Here is a 20890-nt window from a genome sequence, read left to right as displayed (position 1 = left end):
ATTTGGCTTTGACCTGATACATATGCATATTAAATCCATCCCTATTCTTTTCTCATTAGTCCATGACAATTAGAGTGGTATTAATACTATTCAGTGCCAACACAATTTATAAATTGAAATACAAAGCCAGTTTTGAAACTGACCGGCCATGAGGTAGAACTCGAGAGACCCAGAATTGGCATACCATTCTTTTTCTAGATTACTGAAAAGAAAACTTAAAAATTCTTAAAGAAAGTCCAAGGTTTAGGCCCCCGCCATTTACTCTAGCAAACACCTAAACCCTTTAAAAGAAAGCAGGGTTAGTCACTTCACAATTAGAAGTAAAAAGCTAAAATAAAGAATAAATGTTAGCAAGTCACAAACCACTTTTACTTTGGAAAAAAATGCTCAACAACAGTCATAATAGAGAAATGCAAATTAAAATTATGTGAAGATTCATTTCTCACCTGTCAGACTGGCAAAATGAGAAAATATGACAAGACAATCTACTGATTAGGTCATAGGGCAAAAAGACTTTCATACGTTACTTACCAATTCTTGCAACCTAAGAAACCCAGGCAAAAGATTTGCCTCCATATCTCTTAGATATTCTGCTTTATCTAGAACCTTATAAAAAAAAAATGCAGTGTCAAAATCAATTTACAAAGCTCTCTACAAAACGTTAATATTATATAATACACAATTCAGACTTGAACTTTCCATGTTAAAAAGAAAAATTGTAACCTATGAATTAACTTTTAACTGGTATTTACATTTGTAGAAGACATTTCAAACAGGTCAAATTAGTAAATTAAAAGACTACTTACAATAGTATTTACATCTAAATTTCTAAATAGAAAATGAACCACAGCTACATTAAAAAGGTTTCTAAATATACTATCAATGCTCTAAGGCTATCTTACTAGGTATAGAAGAAAAGTAACTGGATACATTTTTTATTCCATCTGATAAAAGTTGAATTTTTGTTCAGTTATAAAGCCATTGATATATTATTTTAAAAGACACCTCTCTGTTATTTTAAAAGATACTTCCTTTCACAGATATATGGTATATATGCTATATATAGCATATATGAATATAGCATATAAATAAGTAACATATAAAGCATATATAGTCATAGATAACATACATATGATGTATATAGATATGTAGAGAGAATGTATATATGTTATCACGGATAATATAATATGATACAGGGAACAATGTACAGAGTAAAGATGACACGAGTTTGACCACGTTAATAACTGAAGCAGGGTGATGGGTTCATTGGAATACATTACACTATTCTCTTTATATGTTTGAAATATTGATAAAAAATGTTAAAAAAAAAAAAAAACTTGCTTCAAGAGGTCATCCATTAGTCCATAAAAATAAAATCAAGGTCTTCATAACTGTCTAAAATATTTACTCTAACCTTTGTCTTTACTTTTTGTTATGGAAATTTTAAAATATATACAAAAATAGATCAGTAACTCCCACATATATTTCATCCAAACCCAACAAACATCAACATATGGTCAATCTTGTTTCTTCTATCCACCTCTTTTCCCCTTCACCATCTCGCTGGATTATGTTAAAGCAAATCCCAGACATACCACTCCATCTGTAAATATGTCAGTATGCAGCTCTAAGAGATGAAGAACTTCCATTTTTTTTAAAACATAATCACAGTATCTTTATCATGCCTAAAAAATTTAACAATATTTCTTAACGTCATGTAATAACCAATATTCAAATTTCCCCACTTGTCCCACAAATGTCTCCTTAGAGTTCATTTATTTGATTCAGGATCCAAAAAGGTTCATATGCTGAATCTTATTGTATTTGGTTTGTCTTCTAGTCAATTTTAAATTATAACATTTCCCCTGACTCTTCCTTTTTTCCTTGTTATGTATTTGTTGAAAACTGGTCATCCATTGTATAGAATTTTCCACATCCCAAATTGGCTGACTGCATCTCTTTAGTATCATTTAACAAGTTCTTATATCCCCTGTATTTCCTGTAAAATAGTCAATAAATCTAGAGGTTTGATCAGATTCAGGTTCAAGTTTTGGTCAAGAATACTTCACAAACAGTGCTCTGTACTTCTTATTGAATCACATCAAGAACACAATACCTGGCTGTCTCTCTGTGACATTAAGATTGATTGACAGGTTCAGGTATTGTCAGCCTGATCCATCCATTATAAAGTTCCCCAGCAGCTTTTCACCAAATGATTTCTGAGCCAATTGATGATCATTGCCTATATCCAAAACTTTCTTAGGTATTGCAAAACTTAATTTTCTATGATTCTTTCTGCATTTGTTGGAGGACATTTTTCTAGAAAGAACTTTGCCTCATCTGCTATTTAGTTACTCAGAAATAAAGTTCACACAGGACAGGCGGGATAAATGCTTGATTCTTTCCTTTTATCTACTAATTTTCAGATTAAGTTTGTGCCTCTATTAGTTTTCTGTGGCTGCTATAACACATTACCACACAAACCTCGTAGCTTAATACAGACTAAAAATATTTCTTCAGAATTCTGGAAGTCCTAAGCCTGAAATCAGTTTCACAGAGCCAAAACCAAGGTGTCTGCAGGGCCACCACTCCCTCCAGCAGCTCTGAGGCAGAATCCATTCTCTGCCTCTTTTAGCTTCTGCAGGCTATTCTTTGCCTTGTGGCTTCAACGCTACATAATTCAAGGCGAGCATCTTCAAGTTTCTCTTACTCTGCTTGCCTCTGCTTCTATTACTTGGCCTCCTCCTGTGTGTGGTTTAGTCAAATCCTCCCTTTGCCTCTCTCCTACACAAACATTTGTGATTATGCTTTGGGATCACCCAGATAAACCTGGTAAATCTCCCCATCTCTAGACCCTTAATGTAATCACATTTGCAAAGGCCCTCTTTCCAAATGAAGGGTCATTTACAGGTTCCAGGGGTTTGGACCTGATATCCTCAGGGGCTATTCAGCCTACTCAGTGCCCTAGTAAATGAAACTCCCATAGTAACCAATGAGCTGAGGTTTTGCGTTTTTTTATATATTTGTTTAGTACCATTATAAATTCATGGATTTTAACACATCTAATGTACTTCCACCTACTGAATTGATCGTTCTTTTTGATGGCCAAATTGTACCATGTTTGGCCAGTAGAAGTCCCTTCAAACTAGCTTCTGTGTCCTTTTTGTACCCCCAGCTTTGAGATGTAACTAACATATAACACTGCATAAGTTTAAGGCATAAAACTGTTGATTTGATACACTTTTATACTTAAAGTGATTTCCATGATAGCTTTGGATAACACCTCGATCACCTCATATAATTATCATTTCTTTTTTGTGGTGAGAACATTTAAGATCTATTCTACTCTCTTAGCAACATTCAAGTATATATAACACAGTATAGCATAACTATAATCACCATGTTTTAAAATAGATCCCCTAGAACTTATTCATCTTATAATTAGAAGCTTGTACTCTTCGACCAACATCGCTCCATTTCCCTTATCCCACAGCCTCTAGTAACCAACCATTTTCCTTTGTTTCTATGAGTTTGGTTTTTTAGGTTCCATATATATAATTAAGTGTCACTGCCTGATTTCTTTCACGTAGCATAATGCCCTTAAGGTCCATCCATGTTGTCACAAACGGCAGGATTTCCCTCTCATGGCTGAATAATATTCCAGTGTGTGTGTCTGTGTGTGTATACATATATCAATCAGTCTTAAGTATTATGAATAAAACTGCAATGAACACGGGAGTGCAGATATCTCTTTGAAATCCAAATTTCATCCTTTGTATATATACCAGAAGTGGGATTGCTGAATCATATGATATTTCTATTTTTAATGTTTTAAGGAACCTCCATACTGTTTTTTCCACAGTGGCTATACCAATTAACTATCCCAAGAACAGTACACAAGGATTCCCTTTTCTCCACATCCTTGCCAATACTTGTCTTTTGGATGACAGTCATTCTAACAGGTGTGAGGTGTTATCTCATGGTTTTCGTTTGTACTTCCTTGATTAGTGATGTTGAGCACCTTTCCGTGTACCTGGCCATTTGCATGTCTTCTTTGGAAAATGCCTATTCAGATCCTCTGCCCATTTTCTAACCAGATTTTTTTTTTTTTTTGCTATTGAGTTGCATGAGTTTTTTATATATTTTGGACGTGAACCCCTTGATCAGATGATTGCAAACATTTCCTCCCATTCTATAGATTGCCTTTTCATTTTGGTGATTGTTTCTCTTGCTGTGCAGAAGTTTTTTAGTTCAATGTAGTCCTACTTATTAATTTCTGCTTTTGTTGCTTGTGCTTTTTGGTGTAATATTTAAAAAACTGTTACTGGGGTGCCTGGGTGTCTCATGACTTTTGATTTAGGCTCAGGTCATGATGTCAGGGTCAAGAGATCGAGCCCTTCGTCAGGCTCTGTGCAAGTGAGAGTCTGCTTGAGATTCTCTCTCAAATAAATCTTTAAAATTAATTAATTAATAGTAAAAAACTATTGCTGAGACCAAGGTCAAGGAACATTTTCCCTATGCTTTTTTGCTAGGAGTTTTATGGTTTCAGTTTTTATATTTATGTCTTCAATCCCTTTCAAGTTAATTTTTGTGAATGGTGTAAAATAAGGGTCTAACTTCACTCTTCTGCATGTGGTTACAGTTTTCCCATCACCATTTATTGAAGACATTATCCTTTACCCACTGAGCATTCTTGGCTTCCTTACCAAATATTAATCATATGTATATGGGAAGATTTATTTCTGTGTTCTCAAATCTGTTCTGCTGGTCTATGTATCGATTTTTATGCCAGTACCATACTGTTTTACTATAGCTTTGTAGTATAGTTTGAAATCAGGAAGTACAATGCCTCAAGCGTTTTTCTTCTTTCTCAACATTGCTTTGGCTCTTCCACCTTTTGTGATTCCATACAAATTTTAGGGTTGTTTTTTCTATTTCTGTGAAAAATGTCATTGGAATTTTGATAGGGATTGCACTGAATCTATAGATGGTGTTGGATACTACGGACATTTTAACAATATTAATTCTTCCAATACATGAGCTTCTGTGTCTTTCTGAATGACCATAGTTGTAGTTGATAGTTTCTGAGCTTTCTATTATGGCAAAATGCTCTAGGTTTATCTTGTACATTTTCTTTCTTTTTTTTTTTTTTTAAAGATTTTATTTATTTATTTGACAGAGATAGAGACAGCCAGCGAGAGAGGGAACACAAGCAGGGGGAGTGGGAGAGGAAGAAGCAGGCTCACAGCGGAGGAGCCCGATGTGGAGCTCAATCCCATAACGCCGGGATCACACCCTGGGCCGAAGGCAGACGCTTAACCGCTGTGCCACCCAGGCGCCCCTATCTTGTACATTTTCTTTGCAGAACTGAAATTCAAAAAGCTGGGTTGTTTTAACATTTACACTTTATTAATAAATCTTATTGGAAACTATAATCATTTAAATTAGGAACAAAATTAAAATGCAAAGAATGTAATAATACTGTTTCCCTAAGTAGTCCAAACTGTTTTATATGTTTTATTAATTAACAGACAGCTTGAAACAATCTATGAGAGTAATCAACTTAAGATATTTCATTCCTAATTAGACAAAAATAAAGCTAAAATTATTTTCTGCTAAAAAGATATAAATTATTTTCTCCACTATGCAATTATACAATTTCCTCATCAATCTCCATTTAAAAAACTCTAATCCAGGACACAGATTAATTCAAATAATTGGCCCATTTTTATGCCCATTTTAATGCAAAACACAAAGCTGAAGCAATAAATAGTTCATTCTTCTAATTTAATTTAGTTAACCCAGTATAATTAATGATTTTATGATATTCTAATAAATGATCCTTCTTCAAAAGCAATTATCAGATAATATTCAGAGAAGTAAAAATTTTAATTCAGATCCAAACATTTATCTTAATAACTTACACAAAGGTATTTTAACAGGGGCGTCTGGGTGGCTCAGTCATTAAGCATCTGCCTTCGGCTCAGGGCGTGATCCTGGGGTCCTGGGATGGAGCCCCACATCAGGCTCCTCTGCTGGGAACCTGCTTCTTCCTCTCCCACTCCCCCTGCCTATGTTCCCTCTCTTGCTGGCTGTCTCTCTAATTAATAAATAAAATCTTTAAAAAAAAAAAAAAACCCACAAAGGTATTCTAACAGACTCTTGATTTGCACCACGTTAAACACCAGCAAACTTTCTCACACTTAATGTTCAGCCAACTAAAAAGCACTTACTGAACATTTACTTCTATCCAATAGATCTGAAAAATGAGTAGGGCCCTACTAACTTGTCAAGGGTGTTTCTAGAATATTGATTTTCCCTCCTACCTACCTAAAGACATTCAGCTTTGAAACTCCTTGTTGTCATCCACATATACCAAGGTCATTCCTCCTCATTCTTTAAATATTACAGCTTCTTACTAACACTTCCCTATTATGACCCTGTATTTTGGGGGTATTTCAAAACCCACATTAATGCCCCCCTTTCTGATATGGACTCTTAATTCCTTAAATTTCTCTCCATCAGTGATCTATCTTGTCTCCTACATTATCTCACTGAAAGACCAACCTTATTTCCTAGAACACTGGTTTTTGAGGTATTGTCTGCAGCCCCTTCGGGGTGGGAACGGTGGTCCCTGATATCCTTTCAAAAGGTTGGCAAAGTCAAAACTATTTTCATAGTAATACTGAAACGTTATTTGCCCTTTTCACCATGTTGATATTTGCACTGACAGTGCAAGTAATAGTGGGTTAAATTAGAGTTGCCTTGGCATAAATTAAGGTAATGGTGCAGAATTGTACTAATAATAGCTATACTCTTCACTATGCACTTGAATTTTAAAAGAAATTAGACTTCTACCTCCAAGAAGATGGGAGTAGATGTATTTTTTTCCTATTCCTTTTGCTAAGTAAAACCAAGAATCTTGAATATTATATATAAAACAAACAGGGCTCTGAAAGGTAGAGAGAAGGCAGACCAGCTACAGGCCTTAAGAGCAGAGGAATGACAATTCACTTCAGAGGGTGTACTGCCTGAGCTGTGTTTTTGCCTCACACAGCACGTATATGGAGCTGAAGAAACCAGCAACACAGAAAGGCTAATGAGCATAAACCAAAAAAGCCCTAACAAAACCCTGCTCTCCCTAGTCAAAGGATCAGGAAAGGGGAAACATAGTGAGACTTCCAGGACACTGCACTTACCCAAATTTTCCTTATACATCATTGATTTCTTCTCTGTCCCCGTTTTTCTTCCTCATCTCCTCATCCCATAACAAAGAGATTGCCACAAGATACAGGCACTTGGACTCGCCTCTTCTAACTCACTCACTCTCCTGGTGACCTAATTGTCTCACAGCTTTAAGAACTGCTACCTCTATACTCACAACTCTGAAATCATATCTCCACAATGGGCCTCTCTTAACCTAAGACTCCAGTCTCCAAGTGCCAAGTGAACATGTGTACTTGGATTTAACATGCCCCAAACCAAATTCCTGATCACTCCCTCCCTGCCCAACAAGAGCCCCACTGTAGTTTTCTCCACTAAGATGATGACAACTCCATCCTTTCAAGTGCACAAAAACTTCTGAGTCACTCTTAATTTTGTTCTTTCTCTCCTCCTCTACAGTCAATCTATCAGAAACTCTGTCAAAATATATTGAGACCACTTCTTACCACATCTACTGCGACCACCCTGGCCTAAGCCAACATGATGTTTTGCTTATTATAAATGCCTTATGACTAGCTGTATTAGTTTCCTACAGCTGCCATAAAAAAGTGCCACAAACAGACTTACTATCTCACAGTTCCAGAAGCTAGAAGTCCAAGATCAAGGTGTTGGGAGGGCCATGCTTCCTCCAAAGGTGGTAGAGAAGAGTCTGTTCCAGGTCCCTCTCCTGGTTTTTGGTAGTCCCTTGGCTTGTGGCAACATAAATCCAATCTTTACATGGCATCCTCCCTGTGTGCATGTCTATCTCCAAATTTCCTCTTTTTATAAGGACACCATATTAAATTAGGGGTCCAAACTACTCTAACTTCAGCTTAATTAATTAGAACTGCAATGACCCCATTTCCAATTAAGGTCATTCTGAAGTACTAGGGGTTAGAACTTCGACATATGAATTCTTGGAGGAAATGATTCAACCCGTAACACTAGTCTGCATGCTTCTATCCTTGTACCCTTCATTTGATTCTCAACATTACTACTCTCCCCCATACCTAAACTATTCCAGCCACAATGGCCTCGTTGGTATTCTTTGAATACACAAAGTATGTTCCAGTCTCCTTTGTAGTCTTATGTAAATCTCTTTACTTGGAATACTCTTTTTTCACATATCTTCATCGCTTGCTCCTCACTTCCTTCCTTGCTCCTCAGGTCTCAGCTCAGTCATCATCATCGCAGTGAGATCTTCTCTGTCTTCTCTATTTAGAAAAGTAACTACTCTCCCCCGCCCAAGTGATTCTCTCTTACCCTATTAACATATTATATCTGACATCCTACATATTAACTTGCTTTTTATCTATCTTCCTCAACTACACTATAAACTGCAGGAAGGCAGAAACTCTATTTTGTTCCATATTCTATCTCCAGTATCTAAAATAGTGTCTGGCATACAGGAAGGACCCAATAGTTATTTGCTTAATGAATAAATGAATGAAACTAAAATGTGGAAGGAACTGTTTTATACATTTCAGGAGATGCAAGAATGCATAAGATTTGGTCCCTTCAGTTAGTTTACAACTTAGCTGTTATAATAAGGCATTATATTAAAATTTAATTCCAATTCCAGAGATAATCATTTTTTTAAAAAGGGCTCAAGTATTTTTAAAAATCCACTAAAAAAACACATCACACATTTTCAGTTGTCTGCTAATCATTTTCACATTGATGTAACAACCACAATTCATACTTAGCCACCCCAAAATCAAATGATTCATCTTTCCCCACAAATCTACTTCATAAACAATTGAAAAATTTAACCTTTGCAGTCTCTTCCATTTATTCCTCTCTGTATCTTCCGCCCCAAGTCTAGTCCAGGCCCAAATTTCCTCTAATTTAAACAGTGATAAGAGCCTAAAAATCAACTTTTGGACTTCAGTCTGTCATCACCTCCCCCAATCCATCTATTTAACATGCCTTGCAGAGTAATCTTCCTAAAACAGATTTGTTGCTCTAAAATCCTCACTACCTCCTCACTGCCTCATAAATGAAATATAGCACTTCAGCAGAGTTTTCAAGAGACACCATGATCTGCCTCACCTACCTTCCTAGCTTTTTTCTCCCCTCATACACTGTTACCCACTAAAACTGGTCTATTCGCATTCCCTAGCCTCTGCATCTGCATGCCTTTCCTTACATAATTCCTACCATCTGAAATTCTCCTTCTTCAGCTTCTTCCTATAATCCTTTAATCATCCTTTTAAGTCTATCTCAAATGTTATCACCTCATGAAGCTGTACCACATATGCCTAAGTCCGTACTTTGCATGGGATGGTTATCACTTATCACACTCCGCACATAGTCAAGTGTAGTATGTGCCACAACTCTTCCATTAAACTGAAGTTCCCTTTGGATAAGATATACATCTAAAACATTTTTGTATCCCAAAAACACCTTTGCACAGTGCAATACACATAATGAGACTTGAAACAAATATACAGAAATTGACCTAATATGCCGTTTTCAAATAGATGGAATAATGAAATTAAATTACTCACAATATATACAGTCTGATCCTTGAGACTTTCAGCTTTGGTTATTTGTTTAAACAAGCGAACAAAATCATTAAATGTTTCACAGGTTATGTGAGTAGAACATCTGCCTTCTGAAGACCTAAGATGATTCAATTTGTTTAAAATTTGTTCCAAAAGCAACCTTGAGGTAAAGCATTCAACACAATTCATGTAGACATGTGGGAGCTGAAAACAAAAATTTAAAATACGTGTAAACAGAAAAGAAAACCCACATATACAGTAATGGCTCCATTGGATGTCTCCCAGGTGTCCTTCTACTCTACATCTCCGATCCCCAACCTGCTCTGTACCCCAGGAAGCTGACTACAACAGAATACATCACCCAGGCTCTCTTATACTCTGGCTCTGGTTGGATTCAGTCAATGAGAAGAACCAGGAGCCTGAAGGAGAGCAGTAAGAAGAACAAAAGAATATTCCCTTAACTTACCCCTTATCCCTCAGTGGCCCATAATTCCACCATGGCTACATTCCTCCACCAAACGCTCCAGCTCCAGCTGGGCAGCCCCCATCTAAGGCTACAGCTCTTACCATGATCTGGTAACAGGTACTTCTCATGGTCCATTCAGGTCTAGGGGGAGTAAAAGCTCTCAGTGCTTTATCATCCCTTATTGGTTCTCTTAACATTTCTTCAACCTTTGTACAACAGTACCTTCAATAAACTCACTTCAATTATTTGAGTTTGCCACTTGTTTCCTACAGAGATTCAGAGCAAACTTGTATTTTACTCTAAAGAATTCTTATAAAAAAAACCCAAGTACGTGTTAAAATTCTCAGTAGGAATTTCAAACTAATAATTTTAAGATAATATTCTAATGATAAATCTAGATTGAAAAGAATTTTGAGAATTTGAAACCACAGTAATCCTCCTATGAGGATTAAGCTAGCTCTTCATTTACAGATCAGAATGGAAGTTAATTCCAGAAGTAACAAGGAAACAAAGACTTGCTTACAAATATAGTCCGTTCTCAAAATGAAATCACAAAAGCAGTACTGCTCATTCTGAGGAAGATAACTTTCGGCATCTAGCACAAATAATGGAACCTATTACTATTTTTAGTGACATTGTCACCCAAAAAGGAAGGTTTTCTTTCTCTTTCAGAATAACAATGTAACTAAGGCTACCTTTTATCTCTCAGTCACAGTTTCACTAACATTTGCTAGCCTTTTTTAACCCCTATTCGCTGACGAACTAGAGTTCACAATATCGCAAACAAAAATTGGTCTGAAATGTTTCATGTAGAAGATATTCCTTCAGAGAAAGGTAAACTAGGCCAAATAATCTCCCAGATTCCTTCCATTTCTAGGAGTGTATGAGTTTAAAAAACAATCAATTAACAGTTATTCTTACCTCTAAAGTTTTCAACAAAGTTTGTGTTACATAGGTCTTTCCACTGGCAGTATGTCCATAAATAAAAATTGATGGAAAGCTGAAATGATGCCTCTAAGACAGAAAAGACAAGTATCAGTCTGCACACACAAAACAGAAGATAATTATCAACTCATGAGAAAGTTTTACATGGCAAAGTAAAATAGTCAATCCAAATTATTTCAACAGTGACCATACATTGGATCCATGATTACACTTTGAACTTAACCTGAATTCAATTCTAAGCACTTTCTCTGTTAAATTAAAATTTCTGAAAAATTCTATTTGGCATATTTAGTATATACTACATATATAATATGACATATGCTATATATATAGTATATATGTATGTATAGTTTTATTACTGTGCAGGTTTATATGTACAAACTTTTATTTTCAAATATATAGATTTCAGAGATTTTTCAAGGATAACTTTGACCATACTCCATTTTTATCTTAACTCTTTAAAGAATCTAATCCCACAGGCTACGATTTCACTAAACATTTTAAACAAAGCATATGCAATCACAAAGTTGGAAAGGGGGCGCCTGGGTGGCACAGCGGTTAAGCGTCTGCCTTCGGCTCAGGGCGTGATCCCAGCGTTACGGGATCGAGCCCCACATCAGGCTCCTCTGCTATGAGCCTGCTTCTTCCTCTCCCACTCCCCCTGCTTGTGTTCCCTCTCTCGCTGGCTGTCTCTATCTCTGTCAAATAAATAAATAAAATCTTTAAAAAAAAAAAAAAAAGTTGGAAGGAATTTCACAAGTCCTCTGTTCTTTGGAAAACTTAACAGAATACTTTTAAGTTATGCATATATATTTACCCTGGCCTAAATGTACACACTTCATCAAATAAAACAATAAAATCTATATATATTTCAAAACACATATTCTCAAGAACCTCCTGCTAGATGTTAAGAGTCAGCTGCCTAGTGAAAAGTAAAGATTGTCAAATGCCCCTTTATTGGACTCATTCATACTACAAATATGTTTCATTCATTTATTAGACACCTATCAAATGCTGAAAACCATGATGCATTGAAGACTACAAATACCTGTTAAAGACAAAATCTGCTCTGGAAGAGTTCAGAGTCTAGTGGGATGCACTTGTTTTAAAAAAGTAATTACAAGAATATTGGATGATGCAATTTCCATAAGAAAGTAGAGTCTCTATGATCATTATCTATCACTGCAATAATAGCCATTTATTTATTTTTATTATTTATATATCCACTACATTTGTTTTTACTTTATTAATTTATTATCATTATTATTTATTTAACATTTATTACATTCTAGCCACTAAGTTACACATTTTCTTTTGCAAGACAAATCAGGGACTCAGATTTATACGGGAGAAAACTTTCTAATAACATACGCCAAAGCAGCCCCAAAATAGGCTTAAGATGGATGTTTCAGTATATGAATCCTTTTTTTAAGTTTATACCTAACAATCCTGTAAATTAACTGGCTCAAAAATGCACTCCCAAGTATTAAACGCATGCTTGCTGAGCATTTCTGCTATCCAAATACTATAGTTCACCTTTAAAATTTCCTTCAGGAAATTTTTCCAAGCTACACGAAAAAAACCCCGCCACATTGGTCTGCATCCATTATTAGTTGCTTAGTAATATTTCACCCTATGACATCTTTTCTACTGTTACTTAGAATTGTACTTAACTCTTGCACTGTTATTTAACCTTTCACCCTCATAAATCTCAACAAACTGTAATTAGCCGGGATCTGGCACAGTGCCTAAGACAGAGAAGGTGCTCAGTAAATATTTGTTGAGCAAATAAATGAATCTGCTTAGAAATAGGAACCAGCTTTTTTTTTTTTTTACAGTTTTTGCATCTCCCACATGCACAGCACCTTGAAGAAAAGCAATATTAATACTGTTAAACGTGATCTGCAGTAAGAGCAAAGGTTGAAACCCTTTCTGTGATCAACACCAAACCAGTACTAGTCATCTCTATTTGCCAATATTCTTTTTTCTGGAGGACGGCTCTAGCTGGGAGTGATCTGGTTTTATATCATCTCCAAGGAAGGAATGCAAAGAGCATAACCGAGAAAATATTTCAGTCACAATATGGATAACTCTAACTGCAAGCATTATAACTAGAGCACTGAGGATGCAGTCACTGCAGGGAAGTAAGAGCTTCCCTAACTACTGTGCACCTTTAGAAGAAGGATGGTACTTTTCCATTAATACTTAGACTACCATCCAACATTTTTAGTTGGATGCAAGTACTTAAAGTACTCACGAAAGCAAACCAGAAGGTGGGCGGGAAGGAGGGAAAATGAGTATTGAGCCTAAACTCATTTACTCTCCTCACAGATAAGACCTACGTCTGATAAGTTAACTCCATGTCCAACTAACGAGGCTGAAGCAAAACGCTCACCAAAGACCACCAGAACATAAAAAAAGATGAAGTTTTGAACTGGTGAATGCTACCTCCTGCCTATGGAGGAGTCCCTAGCTGTGTTCATTCAAAGACACTTAACCTCTTCTCTCAGGCATCACCTGAACCGCTGCTCAAGAATTCTAGCCAAGATCTCTTCAAACGGCTTCCGCAATTCCGGAAAAGCCGCTGAAGTTTTAAACCTGAAGCCTACATTGGTCATCACTAGTCTTGAAAACCACCACCTACATCCACGCTTGATTTACACCTATTACCTCAATGAAACATGAGAACTTACTTTGGAAAAAAATAACACTGCGAATACACCCGTTGTGTAAAATCCTTTTCAGCTGGGATAAGATACTAAGCAACTTCCAGGGGCTACTCTGGGTTAACACCGTCTCGAAAGCGTGGCGTGTGTAAAACAACCCGTCCTGGGCCAACGTCCTGAGGTGCCGGCCGGTCCTGCCTCAGCTGTTCTCTTTTAAAGGGACTAATCAGAAGTTACTTTGGGTGCAGGTGTGGGGTAGACCTACAACCACCCTTTTCTCAAAGCAAAAAAAAAAAAAAAAAAAAAAAAAAAAAGGAGTACTGCCCCTCAATCCAAACACGAAGACAGAAATTTTAAAACACGTCGCAAAACCACAGAAATGTCTGCCTCCAGGATTTGGAAGAGAAAAGATAGTATGACCACAATACCTCTCCAAACAGGGACTGCAAGATGGACACTTGGGACTCGCGACAAAGCACCACGTTTTCCAAGTGAGGCATTCCGGCGGGTACCAGAGGGCACAGCACCCCTCAGTCAGCTCCACGACCCGAGCCGCAGCCTCACCTATGCCCTTCGGTCTGAGCTCCCGCCGGAAAGCGACTCCCGAGGGCGTGGGCGGGGCCGGCGTGCCCGTGCGTCGGCGTAACGGCAGCGCGCTCGCGGAGCGTCGCCCCGCCCTCATGTTCCAAGGTCCGAGGAGGCGGGCTCTGCTTTCCCCTTCGAAAGAGGGTTTGGCTGACGGTGTTGTTGGTGATCGTACAGGCCGGGTGCAGCTTTTCGCCGTCCAAAGGCCGGGAGGCCGCACCGGGATGCACGAGCAGGAAGACGGCTGGCAGGAGCTCGGGGTACCCTGCGGGTTCCTGATGACCCGCGAGCCCGTGGCTTTGATTTTCTTTCCTGCAGAAACTTTGAGTCCTGGGAGCTTTCATCCCGGAGCGCCGTCGAGGAAAAGAAGGCAGGCGTGCCGCCCTTCTCCTTACAGGGACTGTAAGGCGGACTGAGCTAATAAGTAGTATAAAGATGGGGTTTTTTCCCCTACTAGGGTGTGGCAATTAGGGGTCTCTGGTGCAAAGAAAAAGTGTAATGGGATTGAACAAACAACTTGAATTACTAGTCTTCGTGCAAGCCTGAAACCCGATCTGGAAATGCCTCTCCCTCCTAAAGGGAGGAAGTTCTAAGGTGAAAGTGTTGGTGAGGGCGCCGGGAATAACAGTAACGCTACCTTTAGCAGAAGGGCTTCACGTGTATTTATTCGAGGAACACCTACTAGAAGCCAGACACTGGAAGATTCTGTAAATAAAAAGATGCAGAAGAGAAATGCGCGTGAAAAGAAAACTTGGGGTTCTAAAACTTAAGAACAGAGAGACCTCGGTAAAGTCTTTGAACCATTCATTTTGAACTTCAACTTCCTTATCGTAAAATAAGGAAAATAATAGCTGGGGTATTGCTAGGAGTAAAAGATTATATACTTAGTGCCTGGTACATAGAATTAATTGTGCACATCATGGTCTGATTCATGCTTTAAAGGACCTTCAGTTACTTATTCTCCAGTTTTTAACTAAATGATTTGTTTACCAAGGATGGATGCTTAAGTCCTAAAATATTGAGTGATAAAATGTGCTTTCAGGTTATTGTTTTTCAATATCATTTTGAAAGTCTAATGTACATTGTGATGTACTGGCATCCCAGGGCTAGTAAAATATAAATTGTTAAAAAAGTAATCAGGCAGAAAGAAAATCTCAAATAATGGTTGTGGAACTTAGCAATGGCATCAGATAAACTAGAAGTAAACCCAAATGTAGATGGAAAACTTCAATATTTTGGGACAGTAATATAATTTTATGAAAGTTGTCATCCCCCTACTCTGATCCTTCTCATTTTCCATTCCACCAGATCCTCACCGAGTACAAGACCCTGTAGAACCTGTTCTCCTCCCCGCCTCACCTCTTCACTCACTTCATCTGCTTCTCTTCTTTAAGCTCGCTACCCTTCAGCCATACTGTCATCCTTGCTTTCTCTGGAACATGCCAGCCGTGTTCCAGCTTCTTGTGACTCTGAGCTTGCTGTTCCTCTGAGACAGTTTGCTCAACCTTATTCACGTGGCTCGCTTCTCAACTCACATCTCTGCTCAGATGTCACCTTACTAAAGGGGCCTTCTTTGACCCCTGTTTCCACTGTCCCCCACTCCCCTTTTTTCTTTATTTTTATTCACTGTACTTATTAAATATATATTTTACTTGTGTATTCTCTCTCACACTAAAATATGAGGTCTCTGAGGAACTTAACCTAAAAATGTTCTAGTGCAGAGTAGGCACTCAATAATTATTGAGGGGCTCATGGGTGGCTCAGTCAGTTAAGCGTCTGACTTCGGCTCAGTCATGATCTCAGAGTCCTGGGACTGAGCCCTGGGGAGTCTGCTTGTCCCTCTCCCTCTGCCCTTCCCCATGGTCATGCTCTGTTTTTCAAATAAATTAAATAAATAAATAAAAATCTTAAAAAAAAAAAAAAAAAGATTCCCTCTCCCTCTGCTCCTCTCCTTCCCCCTCATACGCACTCTCTCAAAAAATAATAAAATAAATATATAATTATTGAATTAATTAATGACTTATTCCAAATGACTAGCATGAGTTCTAATACAGAGTAGATATTTAACCACATTTGCTTTATGAAATGAACAAGTGAAGAAAAACACCAAAAAAGTCCCAAATATCCTAGTTTTAGTTGCAAAAATGCTTTCTGTGCCTTGAAATACAGCATTCCAGGGGCGCCTGGGTGGCACAGCGGTTAAGCGTCTGCCTTCGGCTCAGGGCGTGATCCCGGCGTTATGGGATCGAGCCCCACATCAGGCTCCTCTGCTATGAGCCTGCTTCTTCCTCTCCCACTCCCCCTGCTTGTGTTCCCTCTCTCGCTGGCTGTCTCTATCTCTGTCAAATAAATAAATAAAATCTTAAAAAAAAAAAAAAAAGAAATACAGCATTCCATTTTTACTCAGTAGTCTGATAATCAGTTTTAGCCACTTTGAAGACTACCCTGAGCTCGAAAGAAAGTATAAATTGTTGTCCAAAAAATAAACAAGCATATAAATAAATAAAAATGGGTTAAAATCCAGTTTTATTCTGAAATGAAGCTACCATTAGGTCCTTTGGCCATTTACTGTTAAGGAAGTTTGAACGTGAAGGGCCAACATGGTCTTTAGAAATTGGATAATAAAGGAGTGCCTGGCTGGCTCAGTTGGAAGAACATGTAATTCTCAGGGTCATGAGTTCGAGCCCCAGGTTGGTTATACAGATTACTGAAAAGAAAGAAATTGGGTAACACATCCTCAGTACCACATTACACTTTTGTGAAAGTCCCTCCAGGTAGATGAGGACATTGCTTAGAATATTATTTACAAATAGACCAAATATTGACTTTTTTCCAGAATAAACATATTTTAATAACATGTAAATACTAATTGAATAATAATTACCTATATGCACAAAGAAATATTAGGAGAAAACATAATATGAAGTAGATTTGAAAGTGATGTCATACTTAGGCAGATTGCTATATTTTATGTACCTTTTCTAAACTTACTATACATCTCTGTAGTTCAACCTAAGCACGATGTCCACCTTTTCTGCTCCTTCCATTAACGACCTGTGACAGGCAGAATAATGACCCAAAGATAGCCATGACCTAATTCCAGGATCTGTGAATATGTTAGATTACATGGCAAAGGGGAATTAAAGTTGCAGGTGGAAGGAAGGTTATCAGCTGACCTTGACGGGGTGATTAGACTGTATTAACCATATGGGCCCATCTAATTACAAGAGTCCTTATTAGTGGAAGAGGTAAGCAGAAAGGTAGCAGTGTGAGAAAGACTTGGACCGATGTTGCTGGCTTGGAAATGGGGGGATGGGGACCTAAGCCAAAGAATGCCGACAGCCTCTAGAAGCTACAAGGGGGAAGAAAATAGATTCTCCCTGAGAGCCTCCAGAAGCCCTGATGTTAGCCCAGTAAGACTCATTTCAGACTTCTCACCTCCAGAACTATTAAAAAAAGCCGCTAAGTGTGTGGTAATTTGTTACAGCAATAATAGGAAACTAATGCACCACCTGTTACATTAGAGTTCATCCTGATCTTTCTGCTGGATTAAAATATATAGACAGTCTACTCATTAGTGCTCCTATGGGTTAGTCTTCGTAGTAATCATGTTTGGCCATAATTTAGGGATATTAATGTGGTTTAAAAGGACACTTGTCTCTACTCATGGATTTCAAGAGTGAGGATCATAACACAAGAGACCCTGAAATATTGTAACTTTTTTATTGCATCAAAATTAGGAAAAAAAACCCTATCAAAATTACATCAAAACTTCAAATGCCAAAAATGGTGGATATTCAAGGAAAAGTTGTCAAATCCATTCCTATCGCAGAGGATTTCAACAGAATCTCCCTAAACTGCTGTTAGATCAAGCAGACAAAAATAGGAAGGATACAGGAGGTTTGAAAAACATAACTAACAGCCTTGATTTACCAGGCGTACATAAAACCATTGCTTTTTTCAATACTCTTCCTCCACCCTCAACTCTTGGCCTGCGCTGTGAACTTAGAATTCAGAGGTGGTCTCTCACCACATTCTAGCCGCCTCTTCCCCAGAGACAGAATGCTGCTTTCTTTTTTTTTTTTTTTTTTTTTTACTTGCTACTTGCCTTTCTAATCAGAGGGTGGGGAGTATTCTCTGCTGTCCTGTCCTGCTGCCATCTTAGACTGGTCCCAGAACTTAGCAGTGGGTTGTTGCTCAGTAAACCTGTCCTTCTCTCCATAGCGGCTAAACTCTGCAGTGTGTCTTTGGGAGATCTGATTTTGGGATTTCCTGCTCTGCTCCTAGGAGCAAAAGGTGTTTTCCATTTACCCTTCTCCCAGCTGTGGTTTTAGTTTTTCACATATACTCCATAGGTAAGAGGGTTCGTTGCCTTTCTTCTGAAGGCTTAAGACTTTTGTTGTATACAGAGCAAGAATTGGGGCGGGCTTTTGTTCCTTTCCCAATTTCCAATATTTCTCATTTCTCACTTCCTCTACCTTGTACCTCAAAGGGAAGCTTTTTCCTGCTCTGCCCTCCATCTTTCTTGTGAGCACCAGTGGAGGTCCATTTAGATGAGCCTATGAATGTAAGCTCCCCTTATATCTTAGCTATGACTGGCCTTCACCACATCATTAAAAATTTTAGCTAAACAGTTTTATCTGCTTCTGTGGCACCTACCCTCTCCCCTACCCCCTATTTTGCTACTGGTGAGTCAATGCTTCCAACCAGCTCTCCTTGAAGGAGCCCATCTTTCCTTAGATTTCATGCTACTTGGTTTCCCTGTGACCTTAGCTCTTTTTTAACCTTGGTGGGTTAAAGAAAAATTATTAGTTCATCCAGCTTTTCTTGTTAGAGTGGGAGTAATGCTCTTTCCAGATTTTTACACTCTAGATTATAGTGGAACTCAACTAGTTATTTTTTAAATCCAAGCTCACATATGTTCTCATTTCCCTTTTTATTTTTTCTGCCTTTTGTTTGAACGTTTCATCTGAAGGCATTTTCATCATTGACTCAAACTGTATTTTCTAGGAAACGAAACCTAAGACATCTGCCTGTTTTAAGTCCAAGCTCCAGTGCTATGAAACTCCCTCAATTGTCTCAACAAAACCTTTCCAGTCTCTCAAGTCTCATAGGATTTGTTACTTTACACTTGTATAGCACCTGAAATTCTCAACCTTGTATTATGGATACTTGTGCTTATGCTTTTCTGGGCACCAATTGGATTAAAATACTTGGATTCATTTATTTATTCCTTCATTCATTAACCTAGCATTTGAGTGGAGTGCCAGGGATGTGGTTTGACCAAGAGAGACATTGTCACCCATCCTTGTGAAACTTAAAATCTAGTTGGGAAGACAATGAAGACATAATTAGAAGCTTACATCCTGCAAACACCAAGTCTCAGTAAAAAATAATAAATTAATACTTATTAAATGAATAAATGAGTGGTTGAATAAATGTGTGAATAATAATCTTCTTCACAATTTTTCCCCTCTCTTCTTTATATTACATTTAGCCTAAAATATAATGTTCCTTATGGTCCCTATCCCATTATTTGAGAATTTCACTGAATATAGCCCCAGGAAATATTTTTCACAAAATATCTTCTTTGATAAGTGATCAAAAAGTAGTTCTTCCTAAGTGTTGGATTCTCATTACAGGACCACAGTTTTCCATGCTGCTTACTCTCTGAGAGCTACTAATAGATATTAGAAGTCTTTTTAAATATTCCATTGAATAGGACAAATATTTTGAAATTCAGCTCAACTTAAATTTATTTCAATGAGATGATTTTTAAAATTATACCACAAAAGAAAAAGAAAGTAATAAAAATATGTAATGAAACTATATTCAAAGTAATTTATGTAGTGAAATATAAGAAAATCCAATATCAAAGTGAGATTAAATCAATATTAAGCAGAAAAAGCAAGTCAGTTAACTTTTCCACTGTAATAGCCAGATCCATTATTTTTACATTACTTCTTTTTAAATTTTCAATATTGCATTTCTAAGGACAGTTTATTGGACGGCTAATTTAACACTTCTTGAATGACATTATATTCACTTTAGTGAATATTCATGAACACATTCTTATGCAAAAGAGAGATAATGAGGTGCCTGAGTGGCTCAGTAGGTTAAGCATCTGCTCAGGTCAGGATCCCAGGGTCCTAGGATCAGCCTCCTGGAGCCTTGCATCATCAAGCTCCCTGCTCAGCAGGGAGCTTGATTCTTCCTCTGCCACTCCCCCTGCTTGCACTCTCTGTCTCTCTGTCAAACAAGAATGTATAAAATCTAAAAAAAAAAAAAAAAGATAAATAATAAAACATAGGCTCTAGTGTTAAACAGATGAGCTAGAATCTTGGCTCCTACATTTATTACATGTGACCTTAGGCATATTAACTTTCTAAGCCTTGATTCTTCATCTCTAATGTGGGGGGAAATAAAAAACCCTACCTCACAAGGTTGACATCTTTATCTCCAGAAAGAAATGATTCTCACTTGCATTGAACTTCCTCTGCAGCCTGACTGTCCTTTGT

General features: G+C 37.6%; 1 protein-coding gene across 1 annotated transcript in view; it reads right to left on the bottom strand.

Moving 5' to 3' along the window:
* ORC5 (origin recognition complex subunit 5) overlaps positions 1–14413 on the bottom strand; it is an 85323-nt gene extending 70910 nt beyond the window's left edge. Inside the window, exons 1-4 of the mRNA XM_002926931.4 lie at positions 14216–14413; positions 11098–11190; positions 9714–9914; positions 532–606 (exon numbers count right to left, since the gene is read on the bottom strand). Coding sequence (XP_002926977.1) covers positions 532–606; positions 9714–9914; positions 11098–11190; positions 14216–14287 — 441 coding nt within the window. The 5' untranslated portion in view covers positions 14288–14413. The remainder of the gene's footprint in view (positions 1–531; positions 607–9713; positions 9915–11097; positions 11191–14215) is intronic.
* Positions 14414–20890: the final 6477 nt, after the last annotated feature.

Source organism: Ailuropoda melanoleuca, chromosome 1 (assembly GCF_002007445.2).
Source record: "Ailuropoda melanoleuca isolate Jingjing chromosome 1, ASM200744v2, whole genome shotgun sequence".
Classification (NCBI taxonomy): Eukaryota; Metazoa; Chordata; class Mammalia; order Carnivora; family Ursidae; genus Ailuropoda; species Ailuropoda melanoleuca.
The sequence above is the reverse complement of the archived record's forward strand: the minus strand, read 5'-3'. Positions and strand labels throughout refer to the sequence as shown.